The 19430-nt window shown below is 49.3% G+C and overlaps 1 protein-coding gene and 1 pseudogene across 3 annotated transcripts; one reads left to right on the forward strand and one right to left on the reverse strand.

Annotated features, from left to right (window-relative positions):
• The first annotated feature begins 266 nt into the window (after positions 1–266).
• LOC119353569 lies at positions 267–7476 on the forward strand. Of its 3 annotated transcripts, XR_005170468.1 has the most exons (4): positions 267–2809; positions 6652–6849; positions 6933–7041; positions 7134–7476. XR_005170468.1 is itself a non-coding variant. In XM_037620190.1 (1 exon), the coding sequence occupies exon 1, from the start codon at positions 336–338 to the stop codon at positions 2679–2681; it is 2346 nt and encodes a 781-aa protein (XP_037476087.1). In that variant the 5' UTR covers positions 267–335; the 3' UTR covers positions 2682–2851. The 3 variants fall into 3 exon arrangements, 1 of the variants encoding a protein (XP_037476087.1); XR_005170467.1 differs by having other exon boundaries at positions 6933–7476; XM_037620190.1 differs by lacking the exons at positions 6652–6849; positions 6933–7041; positions 7134–7476 and having other exon boundaries at positions 267–2851.
• A 587-nt stretch (positions 7477–8063) lies between these two features.
• LOC119357699 lies at positions 8064–10752 on the reverse strand (annotated as a pseudogene).
• Positions 10753–19430: the final 8678 nt, after the last annotated feature.

The raw sequence follows: 19430 nt of genomic DNA on the forward strand, positions 1-19430 counted from the left end.
TCAGAATTAACGGTCAAGGCATTGACCCGACGGTAACGTCCGCTGTGACCAGTTCTGAGGGTTTCGCGCAAGGGAGTGGGAAAAAGTGAACAAAAGTTAAGAGCATGGGAATGAATGAGTAGAACTAACAAACCAGGGGCATATAGAAATAAAAATCCCTTTGATGTATGACGTTGTAGTCTTGTAGATGACCTAAAATGACAATTATTAGCTTTTTTTTTTTGCGTAGAGTTGCTGTGAGGCCATCTGAAAGGAGAGCAAGTCAAAAAATGACAGGAGACCGGGTAGTCCACCGCCGCCCCTGACCACACTCTCCCCGATCCGATCCGCCGGCGATGGCCGCCCCTCACCGTGCTTTCCCCGATCCGCCGCCGATGGCCGCCTTCCGTTCTGGCCGACACGCTGCCCACCTCCGCCTGGCCGTACCACCGCGGCTCGCCGCCCACCCTTCCTTCCGCTTCCCCACCACGCCCCTCCCCACCCCATCCAAGACGCGCCTCCCCGCCGCCGGCGCCGCTTCTCCCTACGCCGCCGCGCTCCTGCGCATCCTCGCGCTCCACTCCCTCTTCCTTCTCGCGCCCGCCGCCCGAGCGCTCCCCTCCCTGCCCCACCTCTTCCTGCTTCCGCCGGTCCTCGCCATCATCTCCGCCGTCGCCATCCTCCTCATCCCCTCCAAGAGCCAACCCCACCCCTTCCCGGCGCTCCGCCACCTCTTCCGTCCCGCCCTCCTGCTAGCGGCGTCCCTTCTCCTCCGACTCGCCTCCCTCCACCTCATCACCGACCCCGGTCTCATCGTCCTCGCAGATTCCGCCGGCGCGTTGCTCGCCCGCGCCCTCAACCGTCCCTCCCGCCGCCGCGTGATCTCCGTCGCTGCCGCCTCCGTTTCGCTCGCGGCCGCATCACCTTCCCACTCCGTGCTTCTTCTCGTGCTCCCCTTTGCTTCCGGCCTCCTCTCCTCGGTCGAGCACTCTGTATCTGCGCGACATGTCACCCGCAGCCGCCACGCCCGTGCGGCCGTTTTTGCCCTCGCCGCCACCTTCCTCTCGGCGCCGGCACTTGCGGGCCTCTTCTTTCTTGGTGGCACTGACACCAGCGATGGTGTCCCGATTGGCCAGCTCTGGTGGCTGCTCCTTAATGCCGCTGTCTTTGGCATGGCCTTGGGGCGACGGCAAGCCTACGACAGCAGTAGCAGTAGCAGCAGACCAAGCATGAATTTTGCAATGACCTTTGTGTGCACTATTGTTCTGGAGCTGGTGTACTACCCAAAGCTGTCGTTGCCGGGCTTCTTAATTTGTGGGTTCGTCTTGTGGATCGCCAGCAGGGAGCTGACTTCTTCAGGATATGTTGAGCTTGGGAGCACTGACGAGTCGGTGTATGAGGCTGTCATGGGGCCAGTCCGGCATATCCTTAGTGAACGCAAATCCAGGAAGATTGCTGCTTTTCTGTTGATCAACACAGCTTACATGTTTGTTGAGTTCGCCAGCGGTTTCATGAGCGATAGCCTTGGGCTGCTCTCTGACGCTTGCCATATGTTGTTTGATTGTGCTGCTCTGGCAATTGGGCTATATGCATCGTACATTGCGAGGCTACCTGCAAATGGATTGTATAACTATGGAAGGGGCAGGTTCGAGGTGCTATCTGGGTATGTTAATGCAGTGTTCTTGGTGCTTGTTGGGGCCCTGATTGTGTTGGAGTCGTTTGAGAGGATACTCGAGCCTCGGGAGATATCAACAAGTAGCCTTTTGGCAGTTTCTGTTGGTGGACTTTTTGTAAATATCATTGGATTGGTTTTCTTTCATGAGGAGCACCATCATGCGCATGGCGGTAGCTGTTCCCACTCTCATTCACATTCTCATAATCATGGTCATGAAGATCACCATCACCATCATGATCATGTTCATCAGACTGCTGATCACGAGAAGACATGTTCCGGTCATCATGGAGACACAAATAAGAGCCATCATCAGAATCACCAACATGATAGCAACAATGCAGAGAATCATCATCAACATAACCATGGCTGTAGCCACAAGCATGGTCACAATGGCCACATGGAACATCACCAGCAGGGTGTAGATCAGGCTCATCAAGATTGCAGCAGCATCAGCAGCGAGCAAGGACTTCTTGAGATTCCACTGATAAATGTTCACTCTCATGGCGCAGAATCTCAGTCTTGTAATGGAGAAGTTGAATCGCCAGAAATCGGAAACCATGGCAAGACAGCAAGTCGGCGTCACATTGACCATAACATGGAAGGTATCTTCTTACATGTCCTAGCTGACACAATGGGAAGTGTCGGTGTTGTGATCTCGACCCTACTAATCAAGTACAAGGGATGGCTAATAGCAGATCCCATTTGCTCTGTATTCATTTCAATAATGATTGTGGCTTCTGTCCTTCCATTGTTGAGAAATTCTGCTGAAATTTTGTTGCAAAGAGTTCCAAGGAGCCATGAGAAGGACTTCGAAGCAGCACTGGATGATGTTAAGAAGATTAATGGTGTGATTGGAGTCCATAATGTTCATTTATGGAACTTGACAAACACCGATATTGTAGGCACTTTTCATCTTCATATATCAGCCGAAGCTGATAAGTCTGTTACAAGAGAAAGTGCTTCACGGATATTTCAAGAAGCTGGGGTTCAAGATTTGACTATCCAGATTGAATGTGTCGAAAGATAGCAGTTGTTGGTATAGCGACACTTGTTGGTAGTTTGATAGGATTTTGGCACAGATCAAATATATCTGTAGTGCTTAATTCAGGAGCCATCCTTTATGTACCGCTGAAAGGAAATTGCATTAAAATACAGGTTTGCAGCTTAATCATTTTGGTCTGAGCAACTTAATATTTATATGCTGTATGTCCATGTTGCATATAGACTTCACAAAAGCTTTCCAATCACATGGTGATAAGCAGTTCAAGCTTAAACAAGCAGATTAATGAAGAAAACAAAGAGCACAATGCCAGCAGAAAAGAAAGGAAATCAGAGAATAACGCGAGTTCATTACATATGACCATATATAACCAGTTCAAACTTGAGCAAGCAAATTAATAGAGAAAGCAAGTTAGGTAGCAATAAACAAGAAGTAAAGCCTCTAAATTAAAGAGGTACACTGAATAATGCAAGCGCTGGCATTGTTGGAGCAGAGCAACTGGAGCCTTAGTCCAGCTCAGATATAATCCGTGTCGTGTGCATCTTCGACATTGAATTGTATCCATTTCATGCACCCTCTCGTATTCATGACCTGGTATGTGCCTACATAATATGGGTATGTCTTTCTCCGTCATCCCCACTGGCCACCACTGCCTTCGATTGTGGCTGTGGAAGCAATGAAGAAATATGTGGGATCTAAAATGAAGCATGTCAAGAATTAATGAAAGAAAGCATCTGGTAGGATCAAGTACTCTACCAGGTCTAGGGCGTAGGTGGTAAGGGAAGGATGGAGGGAGACGTCGCGAGGATCGGGCGCGCCGGCGGCAGGGCGCCGTCGCGGCTAGGAGAAGGGCGGCGGCTAGGGCTGTTGGCGGCTAGGGTTTCGGCTCCTCAGGGAGCCGGGCAATAGGAGATAATATTCTTCTTATTGCTTGCCTTCAAAAAGAGTCTTACAACCTATATTTATATCCTAGATAACTTGTAGAAGAATCAACCTAAGATAACTTGCCTAAGATAACTTGCCTAATCTGAAAATAAAAACTAAGATAACTTTGCGGGCCTAAGCCGGCCGGCCATAACACTTCTCCCCGCCTGCACAAACAGCTCGTCCTCGAGCTGTAAGGTGGGGAAGCGCTTGCTTGAACTCTTCGAGGTAATCAACCAGCGTCAAACACCTTCTCGACATCTGGGGCGGCCAGGTCGGCGGCGACGGCGTCCTCCGGAATGTAGTCTGCCACCTCCAGGTAGAAGAGTCGCGGGCAGGCGTGGCCGGGCTTGTAGGGTTCGTCGCAGTTGAAGCACAACCCTTGGCGGCGACGCTCGAGTATCTCAGCTGGGGTGAGCCGGCGGAACGGGCGCCCCGCGGTCGCGGCGAGGGGTGCCACAGAAGCCTGCACAGGCCGACCCCGCGCGGAATCCGGTCCGGGTAGCGACCCAGCAGTCTGGGACGGTGATTCCTGCTGGATGGCCACCGCGCGGCGCTCGAATGCGCGGGCGTAATACATGGCCGACTGGAGATCCTGGGGTCCCCGAAGCTCCACGTCCACGCGGATATGGTCCGGTAGACCGCCCACAAATAACTCGGCGCGCTGAGTTGCGGAGACGCCCGGCGCGTGGCACGCCAGGGCCTGGAAGCGGTCGGCGTAGTCTTGCACCGTGGATGTGAAGGGTAAGCGGCCGAGGGCCGCCAGTCGGCTCCCGCGGATAGGAGGCCCGAACCGGAGGAGACAGAGTTCCTGGAAGCGCTCCCATGGTGGCATGCCGCCCTCGTCCTGCTCGAGGGCGTAGTACCAGGTCTGCGCTGCGCCTCGAAGATGATAGGACGCGAGCCAGGTGCGATCCGAAGCGAGCGTCCGCTGCCCTCGAAAGAACTGCTCGCACTGGTTGAGCCAGTTGAGGGGGTCCTCCGTGCCCTCGTAGGTGGCGAAGTCCAGTTTGGCGAAGCGAGGGGGTGTCGGCCCGCCGTGCCCGGGGGCGGCCGTAGTTGCCGCCGGCGCGTATGCTGGGTCGGGAAGCGCCGGGGCGTAGTTCGCCAAGCTGGAGGGGTGATCAAACCGCAGGGAGGGCGTCGGGTGTTCCGGCGCCGTGGAGTAGACCGGCCCCGAAGACGAGCCGGTCGCCCAAGCGGGGATCGGCGATGATGACGGTGGAAACTGCACCTGGTGCAGGGGCCGACCCGTAGCCCTAGGCGCGGGTGGTGGTACTGTCGATGGCGGCGGCGCCTGGTGGAGCTGCACCAGCGCCTGCGGCGTGGGGGCCGGCGGTGACGCCGGAAGAAGCTGCTGGGTCTGGCCCTGCTCCGAGGCGCCGGTGCCCAGGTTAGGGCTGGGCGGGGCCGGTGGAGGACCCTGCTCCGAGGCCGCTGGAAGGTAGGGCGCAACGGAGGACGGCGCGGCAGGCGCGGTCCAGGTGGGCCACTGCGGCCCCGTGGTGGCGAGAAGTGGCGGGGCTGCCGGCGCGATCTGCGGCGGCCACTGCGCCCAAGGCGGCCGTGCGGCCACTGGGGCGAGGAGCGCCGGGTAGCCTCCGGTGACGGCCCTCGGTGCCGAGTACCACGGAAGCGCCTGCTGACCCGCGGCCATGGCTGGATGGAGTCCGGTGATGGCCCCCGATGCCGAGTACCACGGAAGCGCCTGCTGACCCGCGGCCATGGCTGGATGGAGTGGTGGGGGCGGCCCGTACGGACCTGCCAGGTAGAGGCGGATCCCTTGAACCGCGGTGACGAGGTCATTGAGGACGCCCGCCATGGCCTCCGGCGTGAACTGTTGCGGCTGCGGGGGAGGTGATGGCGGCGACGAGTGTTGGACGGGGGCCTGTGGCTGCCCTTGGCCCGGCGTGGTGCCGGGTGCCGTTAGGACCGGCGCTGAGAGCGACGCAGTGGTGCCCGCCGAGAGCGAGGCCGTGACGCCCGGCGCAGAGGCGGCGGTGGTGGAGGAGTTGGCGGGCAGCGGTGGTGGTGGCGGTGGAATTGGCGGAGACATGGTCGAAACCCGGTTACCTGATACCAAATTGGTAGGATCAAGTACTCTACCAGGTCTAGGGCGTAGGTGGTAAGGGAAGGATGGAGGGAGACGTGGCGAGGATCGGGCGCGCCGGCGGCAGGGCGCCGTCGCGGCTAGGAGAAGGGCGGCGGCTAGGGCTGTTGGCGGCTAGGGTTCCGGCTCCTCAGGGAGCCGGGCAATAGAAGATAATATTCTTCTTATTGCTTGCCTTCAAAAAGAGTCTTACAACCTATATTTATATCCTAGATAACTTGTAGAAGAATCAACCTAAGATAACTTGCCTAAGATAACTTGCCTAATCTGAAAATAAAAACTAAGATAACTTTGTGGGCCTAAGCCGGCCGGCCATAACAGCATCAGATGGATGAGTATAGATACAGATCAATCCTTTTTTGTTTATCATCGTAAACATCATAATAGTCATCATCATCCTCATCATTGGCGTCTTGATTTGGAGACTGAGATGCCAAGAAGAGCAACAAGTGAGTAATTAATGTCAATATATTATTAGGAGGCATAGCGGACGGCTAAAGCGTGCGGAGAATGTCAAGAGAGGGCGGGGTCGACCGATTTTGACATGGGAGGAGTCCGTTAAGAGAGACCTGAAGGATTGGAGTATCGACAAAGAGCTAGCTATGGACAGGGGTGCGTGGAAGCTTGCTATCCATGTGCCAGAGCCATGAGTTGGTTGCGAGATCTTATGGGTTTCACCTCTAGCCTACCCCAACTTGCTTGGGACTAAAGGCTTTGTTGTTGTTGTTGTTGTTGTATATTATTAGGAGGCATGTGCATGTATGTAGGACAGCTACAGGAGTGCAGAAAGGTGTAATAGAAAAAAGCACTTAATTCATTCGTTGATGAATATCATGTGTTATTAGATGATCATATCTAGTTGCGTAATCCTCTGTTTTGCTGCTTACTGGGAGAGCCTATATGCACTTCCTATTCTTGCTATGGAATCTATAAGTTTGGTCCCAACGCATCTTCTTGCTGCAGGACCTTGTTGCTTGCATCCTCGTATCTTTTGGCAGGGAGTTAATTATCGTTTGGCGGCGAAAAGACTGATGAAAGCATACAGGATGGTATGCAGAACACATTCCCTTCAGTTCTTGAATCAGAGTGCAGCAGTGAAGAACAAGATGCTTTTTTGGTTGATGAATTGGTCCGAATAGATTGAGAGGCCGCGACTATCAGGTTCCTCTCTTTTGTATCGTAAGGGGTCATGCAGGTTCTCAAAAGACATGAAGTTTGAGTTTGATGCTGTTAACGTGATGCAGATGTGTGCGGACAAGCTGAGATGGAGGAAAGAGTTCGGCGTGAACATGATCCTTGAGGCGATCACGCTGACCTACAGCAATGCTGCAGTTGTTGCAATCTTTGCTTAATGTCTACTCCCTCTCCCATAATATAAGAGCGTTTTTTACACTAGTTATATTATGGGACGAGGGAGTAACATTCAACTGAGTTCATGTGGACAGGTTTTTTGGGTTTTACCGCCCCCTGGCGACACAAGCTCGTCCTCCTCTGCGCCGCCCCTGGTAACAAGTCCCGCCTGTGCTTCAGCGGCTGCCACTCCGTCACTCCCTCTCCCTGTTTGTCTTCTTGGTGCCCGCCAGTTGGTCGAGGAGGCAGCAGTACGAGATGTTATTGATCGCTGGTCTGTTACCAGTTTGCATGTACCATGCTGCTAGCATATAACGTATTTATGCATCTATCCAAGGAATCCTGTACCTTCCAGATTTCCTCATATATTTGCACAGTACAGATTTTATTGTTGAAATAAACGATCATGGCAACACATGAATTCGATGACTATATTACAGCTGCAGCCTCATAAGCAACTAAGCACAAGAACTGGTGCTCTGTTTTCTGATCTTTGATTCTTTTTATCATTAAATTCTGCATGGCTCGGTTTTGTTTCTACTAACTTTCATGTTTTGTGCAGTCATATATTTACAGAAATCTTGCACTCATTTGTTATCGCTGACCTATTGCCATATGCCATTACGATCAAGTGTACCTATATAAGCCTACGGCTGCTAATCAAACTACAATTGCCATCCTTGGTCACCTTCGGCTATGACCAGGTTAGATGTTTGTAGGGCCAAGTCTCTAAAACGTCTTATATTTATGTTCAGAGGGAGTAAACGATAAGCATAGTAGTGTAAATTCCTTTTTGCAGTAGACAAGACATGTTACCAGTTGATTCCATTGTCTTCTCGATGAAGATACCACCGTGCCGTTACTAAATCTCACTAAAAAAGGCAAAAAAAAATACCACTCCAGTTTTGCTCAAGAAGGCAAAAATTTAAACACTGAATCGTACTACTCCAATGTGAGGCAGCAGCACGAGATGAATCATCCAATAGACACTATTACAACTGATTACAGAAAATTAAACGCTGAATCGTACTACTACAATGTGAGGCAGCGCACGCTTAATACGAAAACAACCAACACATGATAAGAATATATGTAGAGAACATATCATTTTACGTAAGGGCGCAACATTACAACATTACAGTTAGAGAACCGAGGACAAGACGATATTATCTGATCCTTTGTTAGCAGGCCAAACCATCATCCTCTATTAAATCCATCATCATCCCTTCATCACCAATAAGCCCCGTCTTTGGCAGCGATAGCATATGCTCTTTGACAGCATCCTCCATGTCCTTGGTGAACGCAAGCCCCTTCTTCGACATCGTCGCCCTGAAGCCATCGGAACGCTCCTTATGTATGACAACCTTTGGCCCTATACGTTTATCATCGAGACGGTAGGTGTTGTAGATGCAGTCGTCCTCTAGATAATCCACCCAGTAAGCCGCCTCACGGCCACGCTTGATGATGGAATCGTTGGTGTGCCATTCTGAATACAGCTCTTCTCCGCCCCACATCTTCTCGAAATCTCTGCCACGCCCATGGAAGCCCCCCTGTACCGGATGCACGATCCTGCTCCCGTCGTACTCACAGTAGAGGCAACGGACTTGTTCTGTCATGGATAGAAAGGTTACTCGTTTTCGATCGAGGATACCAAACATGTTTGATCACAAGGGAGAAGAATAGCATACCTGTCCCTGGAGATGGCACAGCCACTGGGCAGCACCAGCCCATGTCCTGAGAGCTGCCGTCGTCATTGCTGTATTCGGCAAAGAAGAGCGTTGGAGGTGCATCAGCAGACGGGGTGGCGAGGAAGTTGATGTGGGAGTAACGATATGTGCCGGTGAAAGGAGCCGTGTACACAGGGCCGTCCACATGCGCATTGACACCGCAGATGACATGCAACTCATATTTGGGTACCTGAATCGAGAGGAGAGTGTTAAATCTGAAACAGAGATTGTTCTGCAGAGAGAACAAGTAGTCTAAAAGAGAAGAAATTAACCAACCCCAAGTTGCCGCCGGTTGTATACGTCGATCATAGATCTCGCTGTTCCGACAACTCTAGCATGCTGATCCCAGAATTTGTTTACTTGTTGTTCCATCCTCGTGTAGGTCAACTTGTTCATCACCTTGATGCTTGTTTCCGGGTGCTCGGTTTGTTCCGAGCACTCACTAATGGAATAGAACAAACCTTCAGCAAGATGGTCGGCGTCAACGTGGGAGAGCTTGCCGCCATCCTTGAGATATTTCGAGGCCATCCGCAACATTGGATTAGATGGTCTGAGAAGCTCTGCCTGGTCACGAGGTCTGGGTGCAGCGCGGCAGCGGCAGCTGCAGCATAGGCTTGTTTGACACTGGCAGGTACAGATACCACCATAGCATCACGTCGCTGTCATCATCATCATCACGGAGCTGGTTAGGATCAGCAATTCGGAGATCGGCCCCAGCCACCTGGAGCCGCTCCATGGCTTGGTCCGGCGTGAGGTGCGTGGCACAGCGGGTGCACAGGTAGGACACAAGGCCGTGCAAGGACCGGATTGCAATCCGCAGCAGCAGGCCTCTGCTGCCGATCGCCTCCAGGTCAACCTTTTTGGTTAGGGTAGGCTCGGGTGTACCAGATTGTGTTGAGGATGATGTTGGAGACGGGGTCCAGCGGACCGTAGCAGTGGCCGGCGTGGAGCAAGCTGTGGTGGTACTGGGAGCGCAACTTGTCCTTGGGCAGCCGGGCTAGTGCCTGCAGGTAGTATCCATGGATGGTTGTGAGCAGCATGCACCTCAAAGTTGACCGCTCAGAAAATTGTTTCACCTCCCCCCCCCCTAAGAGATCTGGACTGAGATTGAGGAGGCGACAAGAGGCAAAATCCCATGACTTGTCTAGGCTGAAAATCGATGGCTGGGGTTTATTGAGCAGAATATCTGTGATGAAGGGATCGACAGTCACGCAGGTGCCTGATAGCAGGGTGGCGACCTCATCCAGAGAATGTGAGAGTATCTTCCACCCTGCCACGAACTGCTTCGGGCACGGGTGCTGAGCGGCGGCTGCGGCACATCTGAGGGCCGCTTCAACGGCTGCGACGGCGGTGTCGGATGAAAACCCGAAACTCTGCTCCATCCCGCGATGCTGGATGATGAGGCGGGCGGCAACGAGGGGATCCAACTCGGCTTTGTTGAGATACCACATAGCCTTTGCTTGGGTGAGGTAGGGGAAGAGGGCGGCCAGGAAGGCGACGAGGCCGTTGAGCGACCGCTGGTTCATGTCCTCGATCGGATCTGGTCTTGTCTGCCTTGGGAAAGATATAATGGGGTCAGGGTCGATTCTCACGGCGCCGGCGATGATGACACCGGCGACGATGTTGGAGACAGGGTCTAGAAGCCCGAAGCACAAGCCCTCGTCAAAGACGGCCCGGAGCTTCACCCGCCCGTAGCAGCTCTTAATCTTGGCCAGAAGCTCCCATCTACTCCCTCCATTCCGAATTACTTGTCTTAGATTTGTCTAGATACGGAGGTATCTAGCACTAAAATGAGTCTAGATACCTTTGTATCTAGACAATTTTAAGACAATTAATTTGGAACGGAGGGAGTAATTTTATCTATCTCCTCTTCTTTTCTGATGACGACTTGTTCGTCCTCGACTGCCGTCGGCCCATAGATCTGCGGCTCACTGATGCAGGTGCGGCTGAAGCTGCTGCTTGTTCTGGCCATCACAGCTGCATCCATGGATTGCAAGGACAAACTTGCTCCGATTGGGGATTTGCCTTTGTGGATCGGCCAGAGACGGAAAGTGTTTCGCTCGAGGGATTGGGGTGGGGGATCGGTGTGGTTGTGGGCTTGTGTCCCGGTGCCTCGAGGACTAAATTGGCCGGACGGGATAACATAATTGGAGTATCTAGAACTCATTTAAATGAGATATAATTTGGTCTCATTCATCTGGAAATCAAGAACAAAAACAACCCATGTCAGCACACACGCATCTTATAGCATCACATCCAATGGCTATGAAAGGTGAATGAGACCAAATTATATCTCATCTAGATGAGTTTTAGCAAAACTGTAACATAATACCTCTGCTCGGATTCGCCGGACGGGATACAATACAACTCCGATAGCTGAGGGAAGACAAGCTTGAGTTTTACCCTAGGCTACCACAAAGCCCGTGCGATTGCTATCGGCTATATAATTGCACATTTTATCTCTATCACTATCTCTTCTCTACCTAATTAATAATAATAATAATTAATAATTTTTTTATTTTATCTTTACCTATACTAATAAAAGAGCTATTGCTTCTTACCATCCTAATTTTGTCCCCCGTAATTTCATCGGTCCGCCCGTCTCTCTCAATTTTTCTGTATGTATAAGCACATAGGCCCTGTCCGTTTCTTCGTGTGTCTTCTTCGTCTGGCTAGCCGCTGCATCGGGCCTTGGCTCCTTATTTCGCCCTGATTTTCATTGGAGCCCAGCCAATCTATACAGCCCGGAGAGAAAAAAAAATCTATCCGGCACGGAGAGGAAAAAATTAGGTGCAAAAGGCAGGGATTGAACTCACAACATTCACCCAGTATCATAGGCTTGGGTGCAGTGAACTAACTCGTTGGTGTATGTATTAAACATGATTTATTTGTCTATAAAATAGTCCCACCTTGCTCCCTTGCATCTTATTCCACCAATTTATATATGTATGTGATTTTAAATTTAATAAGTGGCCTTAAGGATTAAAGCAAAGGGTGAGGAAGCTGTCCCGTTTGCTTAGAAATATGATGATTTTTGAGATAGCTTATTAGGCTTGACGCCCGGCGAAGGTTTGGCTGTTGGTTCGCTAATTCATGTGATTCTAAGTGTGTTCACATGCTTAAAAATATTTTCTTAATTTAATAAATTCATGCTCTCTAAAAAGTCCATGTGGTTTAGAAAGTACTCCCATTAGTAGAAAAAGGGTCATTTGTCCCGGTTCATAAGGACCATTTGTCCCGGTTGGGGAACCGGGACTAAAGGTCGTTACTAATGCCCTAGGCCTTTAGTCCCGGTTTTTACACGAACCGGGACAGATGGGCCTTCACGTGGCCGGTGCTACGAGCCCAGGCAGGAGGCCCTTTAGTCCCGGTTGGTGGCATCAATCGGGACTAATAGGCATTCACGCGTCAACTGTTCAGGGGCTAGGGTTTTTGTTTTTTTTTCTAAAAAGGGGTGGATTTGGGGTTTTGTATGATTAATTAAGGTGTTTCATATATTGTGTGAGGTAGCTAATTAATTAGTAAAAAGAAGTGTCATCTCTTATCTCCGTGCTTGGTCGACCCTACATACTATACGTATAGAGAGGCCTTCGACACGCTAGCTAGTAAGAAAATGAAGTAAACCATTAAGTACAGAAGTTCGTCATGCATACCGAGAGAAGTGATTGACCACTCCTTCTCCGAGAGATTGGTCGAACAACAAGTTTTTGTATATCTATCCGACGCTACTGGCTACATATATACAATATAAGATCTCTTACAATATAATCCCCTAATTATATATGAACTCAGGATCCACATGGTATTCTTCGACTTTATTGATGGCGTGGTCAAGAAAGAATCCCACTAATTCCTCTTGAATTGCTTTCATGCGATCTTCTGGTAGGAGTTCATTCCGCATCTCCCACGTCTAATTTGAATAAGGGGGTTAATACATATATATGAATGAAACTCAACAGAAATGATGGTGTAATAAAATGAAATTGTGAATATTATTGCTTACGCACATCAAATTGTCTTTTAGAGTAGCCCCGCTTATCTTTGCAAGTCGCGTTGTAGATGAACTCGCACACGTAGTATCCACAGTAATCATTCCCTTATTCCTGCCACAAACACTTTACGAGAAATGAAGGTCAATCAAACTGATAATGAAGCATTATAAATGGCATTGATGAAAGTAGCTAGAATCAACGGGAGATGCACGGAACTAGCTAGCTAGTGGTACTTACTTTTGGGTATGTATATCGCAGCTCCTTCGGCGGTCCCGAAGCTTCTTCGGTGAACTTTTTCCAAACCCTGCAAGACAAAGAAAATAATTATTACTTGAGATATTAGGAAATGAACAAAAAGTTGCCGATATGGTGCGATAATGATCAATTGAACTTATGTGTTGAGAATTTTAGTCATGTCCGCATAGGTCTCGGGATCTTTTCGTCTTGAGTCTAAGACGGTTACTAGTCCCTGATCAAGCTTAATCTCCAGGAGAATATAGTGGAAGCTGCGCACGCATGCACAACTCATCAATTACATTACTATAACCTCGCTCGAGTAATAAGGGAAACCAAATATGCACAAGACAGTAACACTCACTTGAAGTTGTAAGGAAAGAGTATTTTATCTTTGTTTTGATTTATTATCAATGATTTGAGCAAGTTGGCCTCAACATCTTCGGCGTTCTGATTGAACCACTGGAAGAACTCCTCAAATGGAACAGTCAACAAATCAATTCCAACGAGGTTGTGGTCCTGTTTAACTCTCAGATACAAAGTATTCGCCCCCCCCCAGACTCCCTGCAGGTTTTCATGTACCAATCATGGAATCTTCGCATCATCGTTGTTAGAGAGTTTTTCATCTTTGACAAGAGGCTCCCCGTAATGGTATTGGTGTTCTTCCACCTCCAAGAAATCATAATGTACATCGTCGGGCAGTTAATCTTCAAGATTGCTATAACCGGGCACCATCCTTGGATCATTAGCGACGATATCGCTAGACACCTTGAGCGGGGGGCACGATTGGTCCGCTTGTTCGCCGAGCTGGGCAATTTTTTTCCCAACTCGTCGTTCTGCTAACCTTCGATCACTGATAGTACTTCCCGACCGCTCCGCTTCTGCATATACCTTTGCAGTAATGTGCTCATAGTTGTTTTTCAGCGAAGACTTTGGTGGTTTCCTCAGGGCATTGATAGTGCGCTTTGCTTTCATCGGGTCTACCTTCTCCTCCGAAGGTGGATGTCTCTTTTCTTTCACCCCTTCAAAGAAGTCCTTCACTTCTTTTTCCACGATCTTCGCGTTTTCTTCCACGGTCCTCTCGTATGGTAACTTCTCTAGAGGCTTGAAAGGTGGACCGAATCTGTATTGCCTCCCGCCTCTGGCTGTACTGCTAGACGCCGGAGCAGACGGAGCGGCTGCAGCTGTCTTCTTTTGTGCTTGCTTACGAGGCGGAGGAGAAGGACTACGACGCGCCGGAGCAGCCGGGGCGACGGCGGGTCTCTTCCGCCCTTGCTAGCGAGGCGGAGAAGAAGGAGGCTGGTGGCTGCTCGGGCGCTCCGGCGCAGGCGGAGAAGGAGGCGGAGTGCCGCCACGCGCCGGAGAAGGAGGCTGAGTGCCCTGATCACTTGCCGGAGGAGGAGGCGGTGGAGGAGGCAGAGTGCCCTGACTCGCCGGAGGAGGAGGAGGCGGAGGCGTCTAGTTCGGAAGGTTGATGAGCTCCTTCCACCATAGGCATGGAGTCTTCAGACAAGAAGCCAGTCGAGTCTCCCCATCACCCGTAGGGTGGTCAAGCTGAAGGTCCTCAAATCCTTCTGTGATTTCATCCACCATCACCCTAGCATATCCTTCTACAATCGGCCGGCAGTGAAAAGTTGTGCCAGGTTCAGGAGGTGCAACAGAGCCAACGGCCGCCTTGACTTTAAATTCCATCCACTATGTCATAAGGTGGCAATTCTGAGACTCCGTGATAGCATCCACGGGTTAGCTAGCAGGAGCCATGAAAACAAGCTCCTGAAGCAACTCCGTGGAAGCCATGCTGCTTCTCCGCTGAGATGGCGGGGTAGCTTCGGGTGTAGCTTCGGCAGGTCGCGTGCTGCGGGCCTCGTCTTGTTCCTCTAGGGCTTGTACCCTTGCGTGCATGAAAGTGCGTTATATCGACTAGAGGGGGGGTGAATAGGCGATTTTTATGAAATTCTTCACTGAGGAATTTGCCGGTAAGGAAATTCCTTAGCGAAGAACTACTAGCAGCGGAATAAGTACTCAAAAGTAAACATAACAGAATACAAGCATAGTCACCATGATGAAATGAAGACAAGCACAGAGTACGGGAAGCGTAATCACAGGATAACACATGATGAAGACAAACAGACTGAAGAAATTAAACTGAGGAAATTGAGAAAGTCTTCAGTCAAAGTCTTCAAACACAGATATGAACAAACACACAACACAATTATGAGGAAATGAAAGAGTTGAGGAAATAGAACCAGTAAGCTTGGTGAAGACAATGATTTGGTAGACCAGTTCCAACTGCTGTCTCAGTTGTACGTCTGGTTGGAGTGGCTGAGTATTTAAATTTGAGGACACACAGTCCCGGACACCCAGTCAAGGACACTTAGTCCAAGACACCCAGTCCTCACCGTATTCTCCTTGAACTAAGGTCACACAGACCTCGTCCAATCACTCGTGGTAAGTCTTCAGGCGACTTCCGAACCTTCACAGACTTGGTCACTCGGCGATCCACAATTCCTCTTGGATGCTCTAGACCATGATGCCTAACCGTCTGGAAGAAGCACAGTCTTCGGTAACAAGCGTCGGATCCACTCAGGATCAATCTCTTAAGTGATGCTCAATCACTTGGGGTTTGTAGGTGTTTGGGTTTTGAGTTTTTGGTTTTTCCTCACTTGATGATTTTCGCTCAAAGTCCTCGGAGGATGGGTTTCTCTCAAATGACAAGTGTCAGTTTCTCTCGGAGCAGCCAACCAGCTAGTGGTTGTAGGGGGCGGCTATTTATAGCCTAGGGAGCAACCCGACATGATAAGACATAAATGCCCTTAATGATATGACCGTTTGGTGGATAGATATTTTGGGATAGCTGGCGCATAGCACATCAACGGTCGGAATTTTGAGTAGTAAAATCCTCAGGGCTATCATGTTCCTCACTGTGTAGGCAATCCGCAGTGGCGAATTCCTAACTCCTCAGTCAGGACAAATTCCTCAGAGACCAGAAGAACTTCGTCTCTTTCACTAAAGAAATTGACTGAACTGTATGAGATTTCCAATGGTTTCACTCGAAGGGATTGGTAGATGTAGGATTTTGAGTTGAGCATCACATGGAAATTTTTCCTTAGTATTTCCTCGACCCCCTTTAACAGTACGGTGTTTCCTATGACTCAAGAAAGAGAAAAACAAAACTATGAAAACGAAAGTCTTCAAGCTTCATATTCCTCGCATGAATATCAAGTCTTCACGGACACACCAATTTCTTCACTTTCAAAGTCTTCAGAAATACCAAAATCTTCAGCCGAAGATGTTCATTTTTAGGGGTCGACTTTTCCTGTAAATATCAAACTCCTCATAGACTTATAGACATGTGTACACTCACAAACGCATTAGTCCCTTAACCTATAAGTCTTCAATACACCAAAATCACTAAGGGGCACTAGATGCACTTACAATCTCCCCCTTTTTGGTGATTGATGACAATATAGGTTAAGTTTTCAACGGGGATAAACATATGAAGTGTAACTACTGATATTGAGGAATTTGATTGCAAGATATAGAAGAACTCCCCCTGAAGATGTGCATAGTGAGGAATTTGCTTTTGAAGCAATGCACACTTGAAGAGTTGAATCATGGAGATCTCCCCCTATATCTTGTAATTCATACACGCATTTAACATATAATATGAAGAATTTGAAATGCATGATGAAATATGGTGCCTGATGAAATTTAGCATGCGTGCAATAATATTTAACGAGGAATAAGCATGCAGAATAGTGCATCAAAAGTATCAGAGCACAGTGCATCAAAAGTATCAGGGCACCATCGGGTTTAAGATTACAACTCGATCCAATAAAGTTTCAGAAGAACGAGAGTTGTAACTTAGCAAAAAAACGCCCATATGTAGACCCGCTTGAAGACTAACTCATATTTCTCCCCCTTTGTCATCGAATGACCAAAAGGATCGAAAATGAGGACTAACGCCCCTGAAGATAATCATGTTGATGAAGGAGCGCCAGCGTTGTTGGGGTCGTTTGTTGATGTAGGGCCTGCCGCAGTGTCATCCAAATCTTCATGTTCATCAGTGTCGCGTGATGAAGAAAATGAGCTGGCCACCAGAGAAGGAACTTGGACCTTCTTGAATTTCTTCGGTGGAGGTGCAGACCAGTCAAAATCTTCTTTGAGACCCATGTTCTTCAGATCTTCTTCACCATATAGATGTGACAGGATTGCCCAGGTGCGACCGAAGACTTGATGGAGGTAGTAGTGGTTTTTCTTCACTGCATTGTGTGTGGCAGTCATGTTGTGAAGAAGTGAACCAAACTGACGCTTAACCCATTTGTGATTTCGATCCACCTTCTGGTGAAGACTAAGCAAAAGTTCACGGTCAGTCATCACGCGCGAAGCAGTGGCTTGAGGAGTGGACTTGGGTGCATTGGCAGAGTCATGTGTGGCAGAGTCATCATTGGTGGAATAAGATGCAGCTTTGCGAAACTGACCATCCAATGAACGAATGCCTTCATCTATTACAGTTGGTGCCTTGCCCTTTCCATCAACTGAGGAATATGTTTGCTTGAGGACTTCAATTGGGGGCAAGTAGCTGAGGTGATTCTGGAAATCAGCTTTGTAGTTGAGCGAAGACCTTATTCTGAGGAATCTCATAATCCAAGGTGCATAAGGCTTCAGCTCAAACGGAGACAGTGCAACATTGGCCATAGTCCTCATGAAGAAATCGTGATAATTGACAGGAATGCCATGAACGATGTTGAAAACCAGATTCTTCATGATGCCAATGATTTCCTCATCAGACGAGTCATGGCCTTTGATAGGACTGATTATTCTCGTAAGAATACGATAGACAGTTCTGGGCACGTACAGCAATTTCTTCACGAGGAATTTGGTTATTGGTGCTTGACCTGGCTTCAAAGGTTTCATCAGCACCTGCATGTAATGATGTGTGAGCTCAGGTTCACTGTAGATGCAGCGAGCTTCTTCAAAGGGAGGACTGAGTGGTAGAGCACGAAGCAATTCAGAGGCTGGTGCAGTGTAGTGAGTGTTTTCAGACATCCAGTCCAGCACCCATGAATTCACATCTTCAGCATCTCCGGTGATGTGCAGCGTTGCATAGAATTGAAGAATCAGTTCTTCATTCCAATCGCAGATGTCAGAGCAAAAGTTTAGCAGTCCGCGTCGTGAAGAACACTCAGGACTGGTGCGAAGCACGGCAGAGATTCCATATCCACGTGAGGAATATGCTCATGGTAGAAGATCTTCTCCTTGTTGAACAGCACTGAGGAATAGAAATTGGCTTGACTGGCAGTCCAGAAACGCCTCTTCCTAATGCGAGCAGAGTCATATGGGTTGTAATCTTCGAAGAAGACGTGCTCACGGAAGAAATCATCAGCCTTGAACTTTTGCTTGCGTGAGAATGGATCCTTTGGCTTCGGCAGAGGAGTGTCAGTGAGTTGCATCACGACCTCAGGAATCTCAATCGCAGGTTCTTTAGGCTGAGGAATTTCTGGTTCCTCCTCAGTGGCAGTCTGTGTAGTTGGTTGTTCAGCAGCAGCAGTTTCTTTAGTGCTAGTGGCTGGAATTTCCTCATGGACAGATGCAGTGGGATGAGTTTCTTCAGAGCCCAGGTGAACAGTTTGTGTGGGGGACTGAGGAATTTGCTGTAGAGGGGTGAACATTGGAGAGTTTGGATGCTGAACTTCCTAGAATTCATCACTGATTACGGGTGTGGAGCAGCCAATGTCCACATCTTCATCTTTCATTTCTTCAACGCCAGCCTCTTCAGCTGTGAACTGAGGCACATGCGAGGAGATGATAGGTGTTGAAGGGATCGCATCCACTTCAATTTCTTCATCCAATGGTTCGGACGAAGCAGCAGAAGGAGTTTCTTCATCAGATCCACTGGCGATCACATATTCTTCATCAAAAGAAACAAGGTCCTTTGATGGCCTGGTTGAGATGGGAACAACATCAATCGGTTTTGCAAATGAGCTTGTCATAGGCTTCATTTTCTTCGGAGTTGAAGAATCTGAAGCAGCTGATGCTTTCCTTTTCTTCACTGCAGCACGCTCTGCAGCCTTAGTCTTCTTCACATCTGATGCAGATGGAAGGATTGGAGGTGAAGTTGGTGCAGAAGCAGCTGAGGAATTTGGTTGATTTTCTTCAGGCACAACTGATGCAGTTGCCCTGAGTTTTTCAGTTTCTTCAGGCACACCACTAGTGGGTGCCCTGGCAATTTCTTCAGCGGCTGGAATGCAGTCATCAGCCCTGGAACTCACATTATCTTCAGCAGCCTGATTGTCATCAGCGGTGCTGGCATTTTCTTCAGTAGGCTGAGCAGATGCTTCAGCCTGAGGAATTTCCTGTTGCGTTGGGGCTGCGACATTGGAAGTGAAGTTATCCGCAAGTTTCACAAAACGAACCTTGGCTCCAAGCCAATCAGCGC

The sequence above is a fragment of the Triticum dicoccoides genome, chromosome 2A (genome assembly GCF_002162155.2).
Source record: "Triticum dicoccoides isolate Atlit2015 ecotype Zavitan chromosome 2A, WEW_v2.0, whole genome shotgun sequence".
Lineage (NCBI taxonomy): Eukaryota > Viridiplantae > Streptophyta > Magnoliopsida > Poales > Poaceae > Triticum > Triticum dicoccoides.

Bases quoted from the DNA above. Each gene is read 5' to 3' on its own strand.
- LOC119353569 (XM_037620190.1), top strand. From the start codon at position 336: ATGGCCGCCCCTCACCGTGCTTTCCCCGATCCGCCGCCGATGGCCGCC.